General features: G+C 42.4%; 1 protein-coding gene across 17 annotated transcripts in view; it reads right to left on the bottom strand.

Annotated features, from left to right (window-relative positions):
- The window catches only part of KALRN (kalirin RhoGEF kinase), a 656,868-nt gene that overhangs the window by 180,876 nt on the left and 458,074 nt on the right, over positions 1-17,918 (bottom strand). For 6 of the 17 annotated variants that reach the window (XM_059391106.1, XM_059391108.1, XM_059391110.1 and 3 more), the window contains exon 34: positions 2,782-4,523. The exons of the other annotated variants lie outside the window; for them this stretch is intronic. In XM_059391106.1, the coding sequence (XP_059247089.1) occupies positions 4,461-4,523 (63 nt within the window). In that variant the 3' untranslated portion in view covers positions 2,782-4,460. Of the gene's footprint in view, positions 1-2,781; positions 4,524-17,918 lie in introns of those variants that run through there. 17 annotated transcript variants of the gene reach the window in all.

Below are 17,918 nucleotides of genomic sequence, written 5' to 3'. Positions count from 1 at the left end.
TCTACCTAATGAGCTAACTGTGCCAAAAGAGAACAGTGGGCTAAAGGACTTGTAACAGTATTAAATGCTAAGAAAATGCAAAGCACTGATAGACAAGCAATGAAATATCGTTGTTGCTATTTTTCAGGAACTGTCCCTTGCCTGAACTCCTTAGTGTTTAGGGTCTTGGGCAGTGGTTTCCAAAACTTTCCCCAATTACGGTAGTCCCCTTTCTTGAAGATCCTGCTTGTCAAGGATAGTTGCTCTGATAACCTCCATGCACCCCAGTGAATAGACACAGCCTTTCTTGGGTAATAGTTTCATCTTAACTGGGACCTTCCAACTATAATAGATTAACCCAGTGGCTCTCAAAGTATGGTCCCTGGGTGAGTAGCATCAGCATTTCTTGGGAACTTGTTAGAAATGCAAATTCTTGGATCTAACCGCATGTACTGATTCACAAACTCTTGGAGAGGGGCCCAGCCATCTGTCTGAACAAGTCCTCTGGATGAGTCTGATACACACTCAAATTTAAGAACCCCTAGTTTGACCAAAGGAGGAAAAAGCAAGCCAGGAATTGGGCTCTGGGACAGGCCAATGATGAACTTGCACTTTTCTGAGGGAGGCAGGGAAAGGCTTATAGGACTCTTCACATCACACTGCATAGCTGTGTGTGTGTGAGTGTGTGTGAGTGGGGTGTGTGTGTGTGTGTGTGTGCACATGCACGTGTAAAATGTTGACCTGGAAAACCATTTTCTCAGATAGGTCCGTCTTTTTCCCAACCACCCTAACAATGCATCCTTTCCTTGGAGACTCCCTTACTTTGCTTTCCTGACTTATTTTCCTTTATAGAACTTACCACCTTCTAGTATGCTGTATTACTTGCTTCTCTATTTTGTTTGTTGTCTGTCTCCCTGGGCTAGAATATATGCTCTCCAAGGGCAGTCCATTTTGTTCAGTGTTGTGTCCCCATCTCTGAGAACTGCGCCTAGCAGCATTAGCAGGGACTCAGGAAATATTTGTTGAGCTGCTGAACCCAAGAAGGAGGTTTCTCAGGAGCTTAGAAACTATCAGGGTCAGACCAAAACACTGAAACACCAGCAAGCATCCTTACTGGGCAATGTTGCTAGAGCATGGGAATCTTGCCTCTTTGTCCCTGCTTTGGGATCTGCAATAAGTCTACAAACAAGCCTTGGGTACATGCCATCCTTGGGGATTTGGTTCATGATACTGTTTATCATTACAAAATGTGTTATCTGGTTATTTCTAGGGATGGGGAGAGTGTACTGATTGATCAGCATGTTTATCTGCGTGTTTGGGACTGGGGGTAGTTTATGGGCATGCGACAGACTAGAGTGTGATATGGCAGGGAAAACGGCAGTCTAAGAATGAAAACCAGGAGTTCTAGTCCTCTGCCTCTAACTCGCTATGTGGTCCTGGGCAAAGTGCTTAGCATTTCTGGGTCTCATTTCATTTGCTGATCTTAGTGATTTTCAAGGCCCTTTGCAGCAGTTGTTATTATAAATCCATTCCTGTGTTACTTGATTACAGTAGGTCTCCCCTATTGGCAAGCTCCATGAGAACAGGGTTGAGTCTATATTTGCCCACCTAGTTCATATGCCCAGCACTTGTAGGTACTAGGTGTTTGCTAAGTGAGCCAAACCCTATGAAAGCCAAAGGTGATCTCAGCCTCATCAGCTTGTGCTTTGCACAAATATGTCACAGGGACATGAATGTGGGCTACAAAGACCTGGACTGGAAGAGACCTCCAATCACACAAGGAAGAGCAGGACACTGGCTGTGACCACCCCCCATTCCCAGGGCAGACAGAAGGTGTACAATTCATTAAGGTGAAGACCATGGCAGTGCACAGGGTAGAGCCCAAGCTGGACACTGCGGCATCAGCCCTGTGGTTTGAAAAAGCATGCATCTGGATGAAGATCAGAGACCTAAATTCACAGACCCGCTATCTTCCAGCTTTATGACTTTGTACAAGTTATTTACTTCTTTTAGTTTTAACTCTTCATCTAAAAAATGAAAACAGAACTGCCTGCCTCTCAGGATGACTGTGAAGATTAGAGGAGATGATGTATATCAAGTGCCTTCCCAGCACCTGCATGACAAAGGTGCTCAGTAAACAGAATTCTTCTTGTCTGGTTCTGCCCTTCTGGCTCCTTATGAGGTTTCTAACAATGCTGCCTTCCCCAGAGAACCAGCCTCAGTCAGTTACCAGCTCATGGCAGCACCCTGGCCAGTCTGGCTGAAGGGGATCAAGATTGAGATAAACAGTGTTTTTCAAAATATCTGCCTTTAGAGATCTATATTTTCTTCTTTTGCTTACAGTTTGCTTAATGAGATTTTGAGATTCTAACTTGCTATGGCGTGAGAGCAAGAGGTGCAATTTTGTAAACAAAATTTAACTACTCATTATCTTTTTTTTTTTTTTTTTAAGATTTTATTTCTTTGAGAGACAGAGAGAGCACAAGCAGGGGGAGGGGCAAAGACAGAGGGAGAGGGAGAAACAGGCTTCCCGCTGAGCAGGGAGCCCGATGTGAGGCTTGATTCCAGGACCCTGAGACCATGACCTGAACTGAAGGCAGACACTTAACCGTCTGAGCCACCCACGTACCGCTACGCATTATCTTTTGAATGTGCTGAGAGTTATCACTAAACAGAACACAAATGAACCTTGCTTGTCTCTCTTTTCGGCTGACTTTGTCTCTCCTTCCACCTTGTTCCTTCCCTGGTGGAGTGAATTATACTCTTGCTCCTGCCCTGCCACCTCCACTCCCTCCCTCACCCCCGCACTCATCCACTACATATGGCCATCTTTATTCTGGAAAACAAATTTAGCTGCTAGGCAACCAGAAAACAAAATTGCTGTGGTTGACATGATTCTTATTAATGACCACAATTGCAGAAGTGCCACCAGCACGGCATGCCATACGTACGCTCCTGTGTCTGTCCCCAGCTAGCCAGATCTTTCCAGAAAGTGGGATGGGGTGGATTCTTGGTAGGAAATTAAGGGCCTCAGCACTCAGCAGAAAGTATTTATAAATCACTGTATATCACAGCCTGCTTTAGAATCATTTTATTAGAACACATTCAAGAAAGTGACATACGGAAAAAAGACAGCAGCAATTCTCAGTCATGCAAATGCCCATGTTAAGGTTCTCCATTGGATTTAAATTCAAGTACAAAGACAGTCCTTTCCTGAGCCAGGTGCAATTCCAGGGAATGACACTGTGAATCGAGCGCGCGTTTCCTCCACAAAGTTCAGAACACTGAACAAGTCCCATCCTCACAAGACTGTGAGGTACATGGAAGTGTAAACTTTCAGGATCTCAAGGACCCCTTTACCCAGCCCTCCCCCATAACCCAGATGGGGGAAGTGAGCCCAACATCGGGACCTTTTAGAAATAAGGTTTAGTCTACTGAAAATAAAGCAGTGGGCCTTAAAAAATTAGAAAATGAGTGTATATATATATACATATATATACATATATGTAATGGAACCATCTTTGACTCCTGACTTGGTTTCCAGGAAACTCTGTTAGGAGTTGGGGCTCTCTTGAGTGTCTTGGAAGCTGGAGGACTTTTTAAACTTTTAACTTTTTATTATGAAAAATTGCGAACATATACAAAAGTGGAGAGAATGGTAGAATGAATGGCCATGTCCCCGACCTTCTAGTCTCAACAGTTAACCAACATGGAGCCAGTTTGTTTCCTTTATTTCTTCGCCCACTTTCCACCCACCCTTGACAGGGTAATCTGGAAGCACACAAAGGCTAGGAGGGTGGTCTTTGAACCAGAGACTTCAGGGGTGAGTGAGGTTAGAGGAGCCGGAAAATCCTGACAAAACCTGGGCAGGCTGACGCAGATAGAACATGTGTTGGGGATGTGGTTGGGCCAATGTTTGGGAATAGCTAGAGTCAAGCCTCTTCTTCCCTGCCATAAACTATCCCTTGTTCCTCCTCCCTCTTTCTCAGGATGTGGGGGAGGTAGGTTAGATTAGAACAATGGGTTTTCTAGACTGGGGGCCACTGACAACAGAGATGTTCAATCTGGAGAAAAACTCCAGAGGTAAGTATGTCCCTCTGCTGAATGTGCCCACTCACACTGCAGACCCCCAGGACAGTGAGGGCCTGAGCAGCCTGGTGGTTGGATTGGGAGCCCGGGGAAGTAGCTTGGGTCATGGAACCTCTCACAGGTCCCTACTGTCCCACCATTTTCAACTTTGGAGGGAAACTCAGCAACCTTGAATCGCACCCAGTAGAGAAGCAGGGAGCCTGAGGGGCAAGCCCATGGCCCAGATGGGCAGATTTTGCTTGGAACATGTTGCCCTCTGAGCAAAGGCTGTACCCCACACCAGCCCTGCCAGAGCAGTCTCAAGAGAGGTGGGTGATGGGAGTCCAGGTGGGAGGTCCCAACGGCGGCACGGCTAACCCGGTGAGCTGCAGGGACAAGTCCCAGGCTGCGCGCTAAACGTAAGTGGAGAAAGGATCTCCAGGTCCCAGATGCCACCGAGGAGCAAGGTTGCCATCCTGTTAAGAAAAGGGCCGGGGCTCTGTAATTTGCATATGACTTTGCAAAAATCTGCATGAGATCCCGTAGCCCTTTATAGAAAACAGAGTTAAATCATCAGTGCAACCTACTGTATTCCTAGCAACCCAAGGCACAGAGTGTAACCTGGCAAATACACAATCATTTTTTGAGAAGAGGAAATGGAGTGAGCAGAGTGCTGTGTAGAACATTCCTTGGTCTGAAGGTTCAGAAGAAGCCAACCAAGTCCAGGATCCAGATGAGGATCGCTGACTGGCCACTTTCACTAATTTTGTCAGGGCTCCAATCCATATACTTTTCCTTGCAATAGCTCCTGGTTCAGTGGTCCCGCAGTGGTTTCCCCCACACATAAAAGCAGGAGGAGAGCCGGGAAGACTACAAAGAGGGCTGCATTAAATATGAGGTCCTATGAGTGACCCTTAGTGTTTATCTCATACCCTTATTGTTTGTTTCAATTCTTTTAGGATCCCTGTGCCTGCCAGCAAGTCTTACTATGACATTCATTTGGGGGAAAGAAACTGAGAAAAGTTAACCCATTTATGTAGCATATCTTTGGCAGTAAGTGACTTAAAATTCCTGATTTCAAGTATTTCCAGGGTCCATGACATGTGATAATCTGCAGTGTTTCCAAGACATGTGGTTGGTTTGTGAGGCTGCAGGGCTGGCTGAGGGAGTGGATTACTGAGTGAGGGAGGGAGCCTGCCAGAGACCCAGCTTCCATATTCTAGTGTGGCCACACACACTCTACTTGGCCACCAGAATGATGGAATGTGTCCTTAACAACGGCCCCCTCAAAGAAAGTCAACTTCTAGTGCTATTAGAGGAGTGAAGTATTTCTAAAGAGCAATGGCTCAACCAAGAGAAAAGTTCAGGATAAATGAAAGAGAGTGATCTCATATTTGACTGTGGCTCAGCTCACGGTGCTAAAGGCTCTGTCATACTTGCCATATAGAAATGAGAAAACAATCTCAACCTTCCTTAGTAAGAACTCCAGCTAGGCAAAAGCTGTTCATTAAAGGAGAGAAAATACTTCAGCATCAAGCTAAAATGGTAGTTACCCTGAGCTGTGAGGAAGATGGGCATAGTCAGAATCTAGAAGGGAGAGGAGATTCTGAAGAAAGCCAGGAGCTATACACACGCATTTGTGAGGTCACTCACGGAAGGTACTGGTGACCACTGAACTCACCGTGGCCAGGGCAAGAGCATCTTCGGAATTTTGTATCACATCACATTAGTCAGGAAGACAGTGGACACCTGGTTGGCTCACACCATAATCCACTGCCATTACCAGTTTAGTTTACAGATGTGCTATAAGATCTGCAGAATTTATTGCAGTGGCAGAACTTAACAGTTTTATAAATGCTGAATTGGACATTTTGTTCCTTACACAGTTCTTAAAATTCTGAAGAGGGAAACAGTTTTAGAAAATATTTGTATTGTCATATATTAACATAGCTAATGCTCACCATCATTTTTATTGTTACCATTATTCACAGCTAATATTTGTTGAGCGTTTAGCATGCGCCAAGCACAAGGCTGGCTGTCTGGCAGGCATCATTTCTTGTAATTTGCACCACAACATTATGGGGTGGGTAATACCATTACCTCCATTTTGCAGACTGAAGCCCTGAGAGGCCCTGCCCAGGATCAAATGACTGGCAGTGAAGGGAGTGAGATCTGTCCTGTGGTTGGTTTGATTCCAAGGCTATCCTTAACCACTGTGCTATGTTGCCTCTTGGAAAGGGGAATCCCTCTCCTAAGCGATATTTATACATTTCTATGTTTGTGGATTTCAAAAGTCTGGTAAAGCATCTCACATATTTTGAGGACCCATCTTATCCTCAAGGACCTAATTAGAAGTGGTTTGGGTCACTTCATTCTACATATTCCTTAGGTTTTGCAGAAAAATGTTTATCCTCTTTTAAGCCTAGGTTGTGATTGTCTCTGTGCACCCGCAAATGTCTGATGGTTTGATATGTGAGACGTCTAAGAAGTAAAGACATGTGGGCAGACTGAACGCTTGTTCTCTAAAACCCTGAGAAAATATAGACACATTAAATATAGGAAGCCATTATTTTATATAGCCCAGTTGGTAACATGAAAGGGTAGTGAACACCAATGCATAGCTCTTAGCTTTAAAAATGACAGCCATTCATAATCTCATTGAGATGATTTTCTAAAAATCTGGCCTAAAGAAAGGATTAGTGGGAAAAGTTTGTGTGTGTGTGTGTGTGTGTGTGTGTGTGTGTGTAAAAAGGCCATTACATTTTTTTACATTTTTTTTTTTTTTTGAGATGCAAAAGGTTTCTATTACTTAGAAAATAACTCCCAGCTTGGAATTTGTATATATTCCATATCCAATCACCATATACCTTGGGTATTTTGATTCAGTAGGCCAGGGTAGGCCGGAAGTTAGCTTTTAGAAATACTTCCCTTGTAGTTCTGCGGGTTGCCTGGTTTGGAATCCTTTAGCACAGAGGCCCTCTCTCTGTCCTGATCACTCCATCGCTGGAAAACCCCAGTTTTGCAGTGTTTCAACTGCATTTTCACATCTGCCAGCACACACTGTCCAAAAGTACTTGTCTTTGGCATTTTCCAAGAAGGGCAAGAATCAGTGAGATCCACTTCATAGAATGGTGACTTTTATTAACAAGACCACCCTCATATTCTTTTATTTTAGGTGGGGAGGGATTTCACCCTGTGTGGAGATTTCACCCACCTCCCACTATTCAGGTACAGATCCCTTTGTATGAATACTTTGTATAATAGAATGCAGGCTCCACTCTAATACTAGACATAATAGAAGATTTCTGAGCTATAGAGAGATGTTCTGCAGATCCTGGGTGTACAAGAAACAGCACTGGACATCTAGTAGTAGAAAAATAGCCACAGATGGGGAACATATTTATATGTTATAGAATTATACCCTTTTTTGATCCATAAAAAATTTGAGGCAACTAGTCTCCATTATATTTTTAAATGCTTCTTCAGTTGACTATATGTTCTGGGTGTTTCTGATGGAGTAGGACACCAGTGAGGCAGGAGTGTGTCCAAATTACTACTCCCTTGGTCAAGACATAATAAAGAGCTTCCTCTATGCTCCTGATTCGGGATCCATGGACCATGGAATGCTCTTGGTATTTTAATTCAGGTGTGTTTCGTTCAGATGATGGAGGACAGGGACAGTAATGATAGGACTTAGAGCATTTGGGCTATAATATTACTTTGTGTGTTTTGGCCTGAATTATCCGATCATTTTCTTCAGTTAGCTCATCCAGTGGAAGGCAGTGTGCATAGTGGACATCAGAAAGACTTGGGTTCAAATCTTGGGTCTGCTGCTTTCTGGTTGTGTGACCGTGGGCAAGTTAATGAACCTCTCTGAGTGACATTTTCCTCATCTGCAAAATGAGGACAATGGTACTTACCTTGAAGAACTGTTGTGAAGACCGAATGAAAGGGGAGGCATCGAATGCCAGTCTCCTGTGAGGGGCTCAGCGAGAGAGCCACGGTTATTCCTGGCAGTTGCTTACGCTCTGAAAGGCTTCCTGGCAGGCAGCCTTTGTGCTTTCCTTGGCCTGCCCAATACATATTCTAGGGATTTCTATGAGAAGGGCTGTGTCTTTCCTGTTAGCTGGGGTGGCAGAAAGTATGGGGTATTATCCTTGATGGGGACTTTCTGTGCTCTGTTTCCAGGATATATAGGAAACTCTGCAAATACTATATTAACTGGTTTAAAAGAGCTTTTCTCCACCCCAAATGTCAGACTAGAGCCTGGACTGGAAATTTCCCTTGATGTAGCCATCAGAATTAAAAATGGAGATAGAGAGGAGTAAAAATGTTGAATCGTGCACACATGAAGGACATAAATACTGTGAAGTGTATCTTTAGTTTAGTTCTTTTTTAAGAACTGATGTGGTGACCTCCTTATGTGTTCTTTCTTACTTGCTACTCTGCCTGAAGGCTCTCCTTTTGGCTTCTGAATGTCTGTTTGTTGCTCCTGCTGACCCCAGGCTTCCTCATCCAGAATTCTGCCAGGAGCTTACAGAGGAGGACTGGGCGGCCTAGCAGCTTAGTAATGAGTGGAAAGGCCTGACACGTGGTACGAAGTGTGCTCCCTCCCAAGTGACAGGCCAGGCACTCCCCACCTCTGGAGGACCACCCCAGTGGAAAAAAAAAATCAGCTACAGAAGGGGAGAGTCCATCTCCCTGTTCTTCCTCTTTCCGTTTCTCCCTCTGCTCAGGGAGTCCTCTGAGAGAACCACAGAACTAGGCAGTATGGGAGAACATCCTCGAAAATATTTGTTTCATGTAATTTTTTTGTTTTGTTTCAAATTCACAAAGGTTAGAAATTGCCTCTTTACCAAGAATTCTTACCAGAAAACATTCCCTCTTCCCTCAGAATGTGGGAGCTGAAGGGAGAGAGGAAGGTGAGGGGTGGGGGAGAGCTGGGTCTTGACCTAATGATGAACCTCCTATTGGAAACCTTGCTATCCATGCAGGTAACCCATTTCCTCCTCGCCTGGGTCCCAGCATTCCCATGCTGAGTCACTCTGGAAACCTCCCTCTCTGGAATCCCAGGGTCTTAAAATTGAACTTGAAACATGTCTGTTTTCTGTCTCTCCCTCTGCATATCTCTCCATGGCATCTCTTCTTGAACTTGAAAGTATACTTTGACCTTTTCCATACTTTTGCTAAATAGCTGCGTTTGGGGAAAAACCCTGATGAATTTCTTATCTCCGTGTCACCCCCAATGGGCCACTCCTTGAATTTTCCTTCTCTTTCCTTTCACCATCCAAGGCTCCCGACCTACACAACCAAACACAGTTCCTCAGCTCACAACCTTGGCCCATCCTACACGTCAGCCCAAATCCACTCTGGTCACTTTCCCTCCTCTTAAGACACCGAAAAGTCAATCCCCCTGTTTCCTACACGGTACCTGCTTGTCCCCTTGTCCTTGGTTCATGCTGAGGGTGGACCTTAGCAACCATCTAATAATTGTGTTCCTTCCTGTCCTTTAAAAATGACATTGATTAGGGTTTTTTTGGTTTTCTTTGTTAATAAAAGTGATTTTCTTGTCATAGAGAATTTGGAAAAAGCCACCATCCAGAAATAACCCTATTTACATTTTGGCTTATTTCCTTCATATATACATACATACACACATATATGTATACACATATATATGTACATATGCATACATAAGCACAAAGAGCCAAACATATATACACATACACATTGCCTTCTTATGTTTAAAACAGAAAAATTAGCCTTTCCTATTCGGAAGGAAAATGAAGCCTCCCAAGCAGGTGGGAAGGAAAGGAACTGTATACTGTACATAGGCTCTTCACCTGGCCAGCCACAACCAGTGGCCTTTGAAGCCCATGACTAAATAATGATTTACAGCATCATGGGCCTGGTGGCCTGACGGCCAGGGGATATGTCCAAGAGATCCCTGCCTCCCAAACCACATAGATGGATATTTCTTAGAGAGTGTATGGGAGACACATTCAGAGACACACAACCCATAAATATACAAAAACAGAAGTTATACACATAAAACATTATTTGAACAAGTCTTTTCTGGGCATGTCTGGAATGTCTAACTGTATGTCAGTGCACTGTGGATAACAGGAACTATCACGTGAGCCTTGTCTTCATGGATCTTGGGACTCAGTTGCTGAAATAAAAGCTAACCAACAGGAAACACCAGAGAATGGGAAGAAGATGACATCTCATGAGGTGCTGAGGGAAGGGACTCCAGAAAATCATTCTAATGACGAAAGCTTGTTTCAACAACACTCTTCCTGAGGTCAGAAACATGTCTATCAGTACGGAGAGATAATTTTGGAGATCCATCAATGTCTGTGATAGGTTCGTAGACAAGGGCAATTATTATTTAAAAGATCATTATATTTAGTGAAGATAATCATACAGATAATCTACCAGAAAACATATATTAGGGGAAAGTTTTGCGGACAGCAAGGGAGCCAGAAGAGGGGCAGGACCAAGGGCGGTACTGGGACAGCTGGGAACAGGGGCTGGATCCCAGCGTGAGGGACAAGGGCTAGAAACACAGATTTCTCAACTCATTGTTCAGAGTGCAATGTTACGCTCAACAAAGTGGCAGATACCAAGTAAAACACATAACTTATGCCCTGAATGTTAAAGCACAGTATTTGACTTGCTTGTGTGAGTGTGGATAGGGCTGGGGGCAACGCTGGTGGCTGAGAGGTGTGGTGAGAGAAGTGGGAAGCATTTGTATGAAGGAGGTATGAGTCAGGCTGGCAGTGAAGGCTGGGCCAGATGGGATTATACACGTCAGGAAGCATCACAGGAGATGGGCATAAGCAGGAGCAAACATGACGTGACTGGGGGCCTTCAATTACCATTACTGTCCATTATGTACTACATGCTAGTTGCTATAGTAGACAGGAGAGATAGGAGCATCCTGAAGACCAAGATATGATCATCAAAGAACTAACAATGTAACATGGGAGAGAGATATGCAGGCAACCACTGATTTGATAAGTGTTATCAGGTAGAAACATACAAGTTGCCAATATTCACCCATTTTTTTAGACACACAAAAATGGCAGTTTCATCTGATCTAATCGAAAGAAGGTGCATTATAGTATGCAGAACAGATAAAGGTCTCTAAAGAATCAGGTGTCAGAAGGAAAGCAATATAAACATTTTGGAGATGGGCCCAGACATTAACCTTAGTGCATGTGCTACTGACGGCTTTTAAATGATGAGTGAGACACTGAAAGAGAAGCTTTGGGAGGATGAATCCGGTGTCAAGAGAAAAGATAAGATGAGGAAAGAAAAGATGCTGGAGCAAAATCCTAGAAAGCAGGGAGTCCACTTAGAGGATACTGAAAGAATTTCAGCAAAGTGTAACCAAGGCCTGACAGGGTGGTATGACAGAGATTTTGAGGGGCTTGTTCTCAGGACTTGGCAATAGGGTATGAGAGAATTCGGCCCCAAGCAGGGAAGTCAACTGGGTTACTGGTTTGAGAGAAGAGGGAAATCACTTTTTGAGACTGAGAGCGAAGAAAAGCCAGACATCCAACTGGAACCACAGAGGCAATCAGCTACGAAAACTGTGTCCAGCACTAACCCTGCTCCTTACGTGTGGCCATTTGGTCTTGAAGTTGCTTTTGTTTTTTCTGGTTCCTCAATAGAACTTAGCCTTCATATAGGTGGGGACTGGCCTGTTTTGTTTGCCTGATGTGTCTCCAGCCTGGCACAGTGCCTGGCACATGGGCAGGGGAGTCACATGAATAAACTCCTAAGAAAACTACCATGAGGAGTAAAGTCACTTTAGAGCTATAATCTTGGCATTTTTGTCAAGAACATCAGAGCTGAAGGAACAAAAACTATGGCTGGAGGTGGGGAGGAGGTAGAGAAAGAAGAATCGGGAGTGAAGTTCAAGGGCAGCCCTCACTGGAGCATGAGGTAACAACACGTGTTGGGTGGCAGAGAGACGGGAGCTGATTGACAACGTGTGGGAAAAGAGATGTTGGAGTGATGTACTCGAGTGGGTATAAAGGGTAGATTCAGAAGGCTGTGGATGGGTTAACATGAGACTCTTTCTGAGTCGAGTGAAAGGATGAGAGAGTAAGATGACTGTGTTACATCTAGGTGAAGATAAAAGTAACCATGATGAAAACAAAAAACAAACACCCCCCCTAAACCCTTAGTGTTTCTTCTGTACTAATCAATAAATTCTAAAGTCCTTTGAATAGTGTGCAGTATCTGCTGTAATCTGACCCAAGCAAACCTTCTGGAACTTTACAGAACCTTCCAGTCTTATTTTTCACAACCCACCTCACAAACCCAGAACTTCAACCAGGCACATCTACTCTGCACAACCCAAACTCATCCTATAGTTCTTTTTCTCCCTTACTGGCTCTTACTGTTTCATCCATGTAGAATGACCTTCCCCTGCCCCCTCCCCAACACTAGCCAGATAAATTCTACCCTCTTTGTAGAGTCTAATGCTGGAACTTCTCCAATCCTCCCAAACTAGGATTTTGATTTTCTTAATTACATTGGTCCCAACTGCTAGATCTCTCTCTTACCCACACTGCCAAACATGTTACCGTATGTTTATTTATTCTTCAGTTATTCCCTTCATAAATATTTACCGAGTCAGTACGTGGCTAGATTTGGTGATGCAGTGGGGATATAAAATAGACATCTCGCTATCCTCGGTCTGGTGGTGGAGGCAATAATATAGCCACACACATGCTTATGGTCATGGTGTCAGGAACTGAGAAATAATAGTCCAGAGTGTCCTGAGAGATGTGACCTGGGGAAAGGACTTAGGCAGTGGGTCAGGACAGACTAAAATCAGAAATAAGAGAGGGTGAAAGGGGTGGACTTGGGCATGGGAGGAGACAGAAGCTTCCAGGCAGAGAAAACACAGGCCCTGGGCTGGGAAGAACCCTGGTACATTCAAAAAAGGCCATGCAGGCTGCAAGGCAGGACACCAGAGGAAAATGGCCCCCATGAGGCCAGAGAAGTGGGCCAAGCCCAGATCATGCCATCACATCAGCTGTGTTGAAGATTTTGATATTTATTCTAAGAATGAGGGACGCTAGTGAACGGCTGGAAGCTGCAAAGCCATGTGGGCAGCTTGCATTTTAAAAAAGATCACACTGGCTACAGAATGAAGAAGAGAGTGGAGGGAGGTAAGAGTGAATATCCAGGGACCGGCTAGGAGGCTTGGTTCACAGGTCACATGTGAGAGGACAGTGGCTTGCCCTGGAGTAGATTATACAGATGCTCAGTAAACGCCAAGGGAGGGTAGTCATCGGTCTTACTGGAGTCGATCACTAGGACTGAGAAAAGCTGAGTTTCACCTTTACAGATCATTCCACTATAAAGCCCAGTCATCACAACCTCAGCTCTTGAGAACCCCTTGGGCAGTGGGCCTGTCAGGATAATCAAGTTTTCTGGATAACTAAAGGTAAACACCAACACTTCATCTCTCCAGTTTGACCATTTTTATAAGTATCTTTTCATCTCTGACTTCTTAAGCAGAATACATTGAATGTAATTTCCCATTCTGTTAATGGTTACAAATACCAACATGAGTAATAATGATGGTGCAGTGCAGGGTACAAGGGAGTCCTCAGACAGGCCCAGTCATGATGCTCTCTTGGTACCCTCACTAAATAGAACCAGACTGCTGGTATTTTAATTCGTCCATCAACTTTTGCTTTCAGAGGTTTTCTGCTTCCTTCCTCAATGACAGTAGTTCAGTCTTTGTGGTTATTACTGGGTCTAGACAGAAGTAACTGTCTCCCCTTCTAACTTTCTTATGGGCTAAGTAACTAGAGGGCCGTGAAGGTAAGAATTCCATATAAAATCAGGATTCGAGAGGCTTTACTGTGAGCATACATGTTTAGTTCTGCTATGTGAAGACTTCCTCCCTATGTCTTGGATCTATTTGTTGGACAGCTGATTTCCAAATCCAATATATTTATCACCTTTTCCTCTAACAAATTGCATTGCTTTAGTTCTATAACCCATTATATAATGGATGACAATAGACAAATACATTTCAAAAAGTCAAGTGGTTCTTATTCTTTCATTGCAACAGAGGACGAAAGTTTAGGGATAGACAGAAACCTGCATTATATATAATGCTTCTATGTTGCTATACTATTCTGAGGAGAAATAAGTTGTGAGTTATATTTTAAAATTCTAAATGTAGGAAATGTTTCGTATGTGACATTAAAGAAGCTCTAACTTAAAATATATTGAAATTTTATGTTTATCAAGACAGAATAAAGAGAGTAAAAAGAGGAGCCACAGAGTGAGAGCAGATATATTTACAACATGTATAACCAATAATAGACTAATATCTAGAATATTAGTATCTAGAATATGAAGAACTCCTAAAAATGCATACAAGAAACCCCTAGACAACTCAATGGATACATGGGCCCTTGAGCAGGGCATCATAAAAGAAAACCCAAAGGCCCAATAGGGACATGACAAAGTGTTCAGTCTCATTAGTGATTAGTGAAATGCAAATTAAAACCATAAGCAGAAACTATCGCATCCCACTAGACCTGCAAAAATTTTGAAGTCTGACAATAGCAAGTATAAGCCAGGATGCAGAGAAACTGAAAATCTCACATAAACTGGTAGGAGTGGAAATTTGGTACCGGCATTTGGAAAAAAAGTTTACACCAACTAGTAAAGTTGAAGACATGGATACAGATATACCCTCTTACTTGACAATCCCTTTTTTTGTTCACCCACAAATTCCACTCCTTGCTTTATACTCTAGAGAAACTCTAGCACATGCGCACAAGGATACATACACAAAATTATTTACAGCAGTATTGCTCCAATAGCCCCAAACATCCCATGTAGAGAATGGATAAACTGTGATATAGTCATACAATGGAATACTAAACAACAATGAAAATTAATAATCTATACACATCAGTGTGGCTGAATTCCATAAAAATCAGTATTGAACAAGAGAACACACACACACACAGACACACACAAAAATACAGTATAATTCCAGTCATATAAAACTGAAGAAGAGCCATGCTGAAACTACATTGCCTGGGGACATATACAAAGAAGGTAAAAATATAAAGGAAAGCAAGGCCAGTATTATTACGAATGCTAAGAGAATGATTACCTCTGGGGAGAAGAACAGGGTTGTGACCAGGGAGGGGCACATGGGGGCTCCTGGAAAGCCGGCAAGACCTGCCTCCATGACTTGCATGGTTATTTTCTGCATATTTGCTTTATAATTATCCATTCAATTGTCTAGGAGTTTGTAGGCATTTTCAGCATACATATTTTACCTTGTAAAAAAATCTAAAAAGCTTAATGTATACCAGAGGTTTATAATTAGGAATGTACTCTATGCATAGAGACAAAAGCATAGCTAACATTAATCAGACAGACCCACAGGTCATACTTGGGTAAAGGTGAAGGTTAAATGCTGTTTAGGTTTTTAAGTGCATTAATAAAAATAAGTACACTTCAATAAAAATAAAAGAAAATAACAGAGTGGCAATATTATCAGTTAAATAATAATAATAATAAAACATACCGGAGCAATAATGAATAAGGATGATTTTTAGAGTACCTGTTATCAGATTGGAGAAGATAAAAATATCAATGCTACACTAGGTTGCAAGACTGTGGGGAAACCGGCCCTCTTACACCCAACTTCAGGGAGTATGGCTGGGACAACATCCACACAGGGTAATATGACAATGTCTATCAAAATTTAAAAGGGATAGTTGCACATCTAGGAAGTTACCCTGTTAATACACTCATGATTCACAAGTGTGACAAACTATATCTGTACAAAGTTACTAATTATAGCCTTGTTTGTAGTGGCAAAAGATTGGAAACATCCCATATACCCATCAACAGAGAACGAGTTAAATAAATTATGGTAATGGAATGCCATGTAGCCATTAAAAGGAATGAAGCAGTGCTACATGACCTCTGTATGATCACCCAAATTTGTTACATCGAAAAAGTGTAGAACAGTACTTAGTGTACATTGCTACCTGTTTAAATATTCTTAAGAAGAATAAATAAATAGGAGCCTTCATGTTTCTAAAGAATCTCTCAGGAAGAATGCCTACGTTTTGAAACACATGCATGTATTCCTACTTTGGAAGTTAATGTCAGGTTAAGAATCTTGAATGCATATGCTTAAGGGAATACAGGCTTAATTAAATTATTATGAGGAAGTATAAGAAGATTTTGGTAAAGAGTCTTATGATTTTTCTGAACAGTTCCCATCAGAGCAAATAGCCCATTTAAAAAAAAAAGTCAAATTCTCCATCAAAACAAAATAATTCTCTTGATACAGATGTATCCATAGGACTTCTCCTTTATACACTGTCCATGATTAGAATAACTATTTTGGGATCAAAACTGATACAAAGGAAGAGAAACAGAAAGGAAGATGAACTTTAAGGCCAAGCTCCAATCTCACTTTTGGTGTAGAAGCCATCCAATTTGCCAGGCTGAATCTGTTGCACAATGTGGGTATGTTTCTGTTATAAAACCTAGCAGAGTGTGGTCAGTATGTCTCTCATGTGACACCTTCTCTTTGAAATTTCTGGGGTGCCTAGTAAAGCAGCTGGCATAAAGGAAGTGCTAAGTACAACTGTCCCCTTACATGAAATGTGTCCACAGCCACCATATTTGGCATCACATATAAGACATGTGTGGTGTGCAAGGACAGACGTTGTTCTTATATATTCTGAATCTCCAAGGTATCTTGCCCTCGGCAGACACTCAATAAAATTCCACTGAATAAAAGAATGAAGTCATTTGAAATCATTTTCAAATATATTTGAAATAGTTTTCTACTTTACCTCTAATTGCATTCTTCTTGGCTCACAGATCTTTTTCACTTGGTCATGTTGGTGGTTGTGCCAACTAGTTTCCTCTTTAAATAACACAACCAACCAAGTGGTTAGGACTTCATGCTCCTGTTAGAAGCACTGTCCTAAGTTTAAATGCTAGAGAACATATCCTAGAAATCTTTCTCTTTGGGGATTTTTCAAAAATATTTTTCATGAATGCAATGAAGGTTCTTAATATCCCATGTGGAAAAGGTATAAAAATTGTGACTGCTCTTGTTTTGGGGGACTGTGGGTGCAGTGGGGGAGGGGAGGAAAGCCGGACTCTGCATTACAGATTTCAGTTTCCATAATTCAAAGCACCTCCCTTAAACAAACCATTTTCCTCCACTCCTCATCCCTTCACATCCTCTTTTTAAAAATAAGAATTATTTTCTTCTTCTTTTTTAAAGAAAAAATCCCTCTTTTTCTGATATTCCTGTTTTATGAGAGAGAAGAAATTTAGAAGCATTTGGGGGTTATGCTGAGTATTTCCTACTCTTTTCTCTTTGTCTAGAATGTCTGTCTACCTGCCATGAACATAGACTTTCTCTAATCCGGAGTGTAATGACTGCAATCAGAGCCCAAAGAGACTGTGTGTGTGTGTGTGTGTGTGTGTGTGTGTGTGTGTGAGAGAGAGAGAGAGAGAGAGAGAGAGAAATCTGGGATTCTAATTTGAAATGGTTATGAATCAGGGAATTAAAAATTGTAGGACTACCTTCAGGTGTTCCCAAATGATCTTTTTAAAAGAAATGCTGAGCTCTTTTTAGATAAAAGCTGCAATGGTATCAGTCACAAAGACAAAAGTTAGTTCCGGTTGAATTCCAAATGCCTTAAAGTTCAGCATATTCAGGCTCACATCAACAGGAAGGAGGTCAAAGGAGGAAAGCAAGGAATTTTGTTTTGGTCACTGCCACATCCTGTGTGTCTAGAACACTGCCTGCCATATAGGTGAGCTTACTAAGTGGC

Source organism: Mustela nigripes, chromosome 2 (assembly GCF_022355385.1).
Source record: "Mustela nigripes isolate SB6536 chromosome 2, MUSNIG.SB6536, whole genome shotgun sequence".
Taxonomy (NCBI): Eukaryota; Metazoa; Chordata; class Mammalia; order Carnivora; family Mustelidae; genus Mustela; species Mustela nigripes.
This window is presented reverse-complemented; position numbering and strand designations above follow the sequence as displayed.